At 44.7% G+C, this 4,326-nt stretch overlaps 1 protein-coding gene across 1 annotated transcript in view; it reads left to right on the top strand.

Annotated features, from left to right (window-relative positions):
* LOC106011561 (lengsin) overlaps window positions 1-1,476 on the top strand; it is a 12,769-nt gene extending 11,293 nt beyond the window's left edge. Inside the window, exons 6-7 of the mRNA XM_013081654.1 lie at window positions 996-1,008; window positions 1,252-1,476. Coding sequence (XP_012937108.1) covers window positions 996-1,008; window positions 1,252-1,476 — 238 coding nt within the window. The remainder of the gene's footprint in view (window positions 1-995; window positions 1,009-1,251) is intronic.
* The last annotated feature ends 2,850 nt before the right edge of the window (window positions 1,477-4,326 follow it).

The raw sequence follows: 4,326 nt of genomic DNA, 5'->3' as shown, positions 1-4,326 counted from the left end.
TGTGTGTGTGTGTGTGTGTGTGTGTGTGTGTGTGTGTGTGTGTGTGTGTGTCTGTGTGTGTGTCTGTGTGTGTATGTGTGTTTATGAGCGTGTATGTTCCCCTCCGTGTGTGTGTGTGTGTGTGTGTGTGTGTGTGTGTGTGTGTGTGTCTGTGTGTCTGTGTGTGTGTCTGTGTGTGTATGTGTGTTTATGAGCGTGTATGTTCCCCTCCGTGTGTGTGTGTGTGTGTGTGTGTGTGTGTGTGTGTGTGTGTGTGTGTGTGTGTGTGTGTGTGTGTTTTGTGGGGCGGCACCTGCAACTCCTATCTCGTGCTGGCCTCACTCATAGCAGCGGGCCTGGATGGGGTAGAGAGACAGGTCAGGTGCTCACCTTATTGTGTGTGTTTGTTTGCGGGTGTGGGGTGTGTGTGGGGGGGGGATGTGTGTGTGTGTGTGTGTGTGTGTGTGTGTGTGTGTGTGTGTGAGGGGGGGTGTGTGTGTGTGTGTGTGGGTGTGTGTATGTGAGGGGGGAAGAGGGATGTGTGTGTGTGGCGGCGCCTGCAACTCCTATCTCGTGCTTGCCTCACTCATAGCTGCCGGCCTGGATGGGGTAGAGAAGCAGGTGCTCACCTTATAGTGTGTTCGTGTGGGGGGAATGTGTTTGTGTGTGTGCGTGTGTGTGTGTTTGTGTTTGTGTGTGTGTGTGTGTCTGTGTGTGTGTGTGTGTGTGTGTGTGTGTGTGTGTGTTTGTGGGGCGGCGCCTGCAACTCCTATCTTGTGCTGGCCTCACTCATAGCTGCCGGCCTGGATGGGGTAGAGAGACAGGTGCTATAGACTGAAGCGTCTTTAATTAGGCCATTCCCAAAGGGGGGACATTAACCATGTTCTTATGCACAGTAGAATTGTAATTGTAAATGTGCTGATTCATCAATGTCATGCTCACAACTGTGCCTGAACCGCAACAAGGATCTGGTGCTTTTTCTCTCCTATTCCTTACTATCGCCATTTCCCCTCTAGCTCTTTTGTACAGGTATGTTTTTCACACTCTTGTGACCGGCTATTTCCAGGGTGCCTTGATAGTCGATGTAGACGTTGTGCTGTAGAAGCTAGAGAGGTGAGCAGAGTAAGCCTGAGACCCTGACTGTAAGGACTTCTCTCTGTTGACATCCACCCCTTGGCGCTCATATGACCTTATGCTGTTGCAAACGCCGTAAACCCTCCACTACATCCAACAAAACTATTTTTAAAAACCTCCTCCTTTTCCTTACCGCAGCTGGAGATGCCTCGCGTGACCCCGCAGATACCACGTGACCTGAGGACGGCGCTGTCAGCCCTACAGGAGGACGCCGTGATGGTGCAAGCCCTGGGGCCAGACTTGGTCCAGCGGTTTGTCCACTGTAAGACCACTCACGAGATCCAAGTGCTTCAGACTCGCGTGGGTGACAGCCGGGAAGAAATCTTTGGCTGGGAGCGTGACATGTACTTTTCTCGTGTATAACATTAATTAACATACTCTTGTCTTGTTTTGTTTTACATTTCTCCACTTCTCCGTGTGTTTGTGTGTGAGTGTGTGTATTTGTGAGTGTGTGTGCGTGTGTGTGTGCGTGTGTGTGTGCGTATTGTGTGTGTGTGAGTGTGTGTGTGTGTGTATGTGTATGTTTCCCCGCACTCCTCCACTTTTTCTGATGGCCACCCTACTCCTTTCCCCCTTCTATCTATCTATCTATCTATCTATCTATCTATCTATCTATCTATCTATCTATCTACCCCCTCATTCTTCTGCAAACACGTGCACCCACACATTCTTCATCCACCCTCCATGCATTGTTTCTACGGATTTCAAATGTCCTCAGGCGTCTCTTTTTTTTTCTTTCAGTACCCATAATATGTAAAGTGATATTTCGAGAGAAGAGAAAAAAGCCTTTACATTCTGTCCTAATGCTAGATCTATACGGTACTTTTTGTGAATCTCTTTCTGTTCTGGAAGACTTTGTACTGTAACCAGACCGTTGATACTACGCTACCTGAAAATCGTCCTATATGAGCCAGTTCCACGTATCTGGGTTTTAGCGAATTTTGTATAAATGATCAACACTCTGGAAACGATCAAGACCTATACGCGTATCATACGCGATTGAAAAATTCTTGGCTTCACTGTCGATTAAGTATAATTCTTGTTGCGTCATCCAAGTTGTAACAATAATTAAATCCATTCCGCACATCTCAAGACGAGCTAATTTGGAAGCAAACAGCTATGATAAGTGAAACAGTTATTTGCTTTTCATAGCGATTTTAGGGCGGGGGACTCAAAGAAACTTAAACAGAAAAACGCGCTTTCGATTGGTGAAAAAAAAATGTTCTCGCCAAAAACCATGATTATACGGATCTGGCTTTTATAGGACGAAATAACAAAGTTCTCTGAATTTTTTTTTTGCCGTTTCGAGTTACCAAGACTATACGGTCAGAAACCAAATTTTGATATACTCTATCAAAATTGTAAGACTATTCGGAGTCGCTATCAAGATTTTCACAGAATTGCATTCGAAAAAGCTTGAATTGTGTGAAACTCAATTTTTTTTTTCTACATCTGATTTCTCAAAGCCAAGTGGTGAGCAGATAGAAGTTTGTAATCCTGAGGTATCGACAAAGTGTAGCTGTGTACAATAAATGTACATGGATTACTCCCCTTTCTGCGTTGTTTAGATCTTTGTAAATATGGCACTGGTATATGTGCATACGTTAGTTTTGTGTGTGTGTGTATGTGTGTGTGTATGTTTGTTTGTATGTGTGTGTGTGTGTGTGTGTGTGTGTGTGTGTGTGTGTGAGGCAGAGTGGTGGAATCAGGCTCTCGTCAAAATAATCAAAGTGAAGAAACTTGCCTTTCTCCGCAGGTTTGTGGATTTTTATTAATTTTTTGTTTTTTTGGCACAACACCTTTCATGCCCATTAAAGAACTCATTTCTGCGTGGATTTTTATGAAAAACATTGAAGGCACAGAAAACGTAAATTTGCAGTTACCACGGACTCTTAAGCTTTGGGAATGATTAACCTTTGGCGGCCATTTTCTCACTAATTTTACCGCTGAAAACAGGTGACCCCCACCTCCTTGTTTCGTAAATATCTTGACTAGTATTCAAGATAATTGGATACTTTTTTCATCCAAATAAAGACAAGTGAACAAGCTTAAGATGATACCTATAACTCTACATGCCCAAAAATTGACGAGAGCCTGATTCTACCACGCTGCCTCACATTACAGTCGAGCCTGTGTAAGATGGAATCGCAAGTGAGCCAAACAAAAGTATGTCTTATACCGTCAAACCTGCCTGAACAGAAACCTATCGTGGCGCGCAAAAAATAAAAATGTACAGGAATGGAAATTCCTTAAATACCAAACGAAATAAGTCATTTGTGAGCCATTTCCCTGATTTTGATCCGCTGATTCTGAATCTGGTATTATTTGTTTTAAATCTACCACGTGATTTTCTATAATTTTGAGATTAGTTCCGTTGTCCCCGGCGCAGCAAAGTGGGTGGTTGGTGGGTGCTCTGGTGTGGTTTGCTCCTTCTTTCCTATGAAACATCTATCGTCCTTATCTCCCTTCCTTCTTTTTTGTGTTTGTTACTCTCTTGTAACACCTCTAATCTTCGGCACCTATATGACCTTATTGTGTTGCAAGTGCCGTAAAACTGACTAGAACTAAAGGCGCAGCAAACTTCAAAGGCCGGATGGCCGGACGTCAAATTCACAGGCAGCGGCTGTGGGGTTTTCTTCATCCGGCCGGCCGGCCATTCGACGGATGTTCACCTACGGTTTGAGCCGCATTTCTTATTACACGTTACGATTGGCCGTACGGCCCAGAAACCTGTCCTGTCGGCCTGTACGTGTAATAGGCCCTTAAGACTCTGGCCACACTGCAAGCAGAGCGGGAACAGCAGAGCATAGCAGGGGAAATTACTACAATGACAAAGAGGTGACTGGCGGTGCGACTGGAGGCAGGTCAAGCGCAAAGATGGCGGTTTATTTATTGTCGCTAGCTTAGCTCGAAATTTGCTCGCGTCTGCACGCACGTTGTTGTTAAGTGTCAATAAAAGAAATAGATAAAAATCAAAGAGAGAAGGGGGAGAGGGGGAGAGAGAGGAGAGAGAGGGGGAAGAGAGAGCGAGGGGGGGGGGTGAGTGTAACAATTACAAAAAAGGAGAAAGAAAGTACATGACAGCTTGGAAAATGTACATGAAAAGCAAAGCAAACTATTGTAGAGACTTGACAGAACGTCGGGTTGTGACTAACTTGTGACAAAGCACAGACAAATTGATTAAGGTTTATTTAACAAGCACCTTATATATAT

This window comes from Aplysia californica, unplaced genomic scaffold, assembly GCF_000002075.1.
Source record: "Aplysia californica isolate F4 #8 unplaced genomic scaffold, AplCal3.0 scaffold00140, whole genome shotgun sequence".
Lineage (NCBI taxonomy): Eukaryota > Metazoa > Mollusca > Gastropoda > Aplysiida > Aplysiidae > Aplysia > Aplysia californica.
The sequence above is the reverse complement of the archived record's forward strand: the minus strand, read 5'-3'. Positions and strand labels throughout refer to the sequence as shown.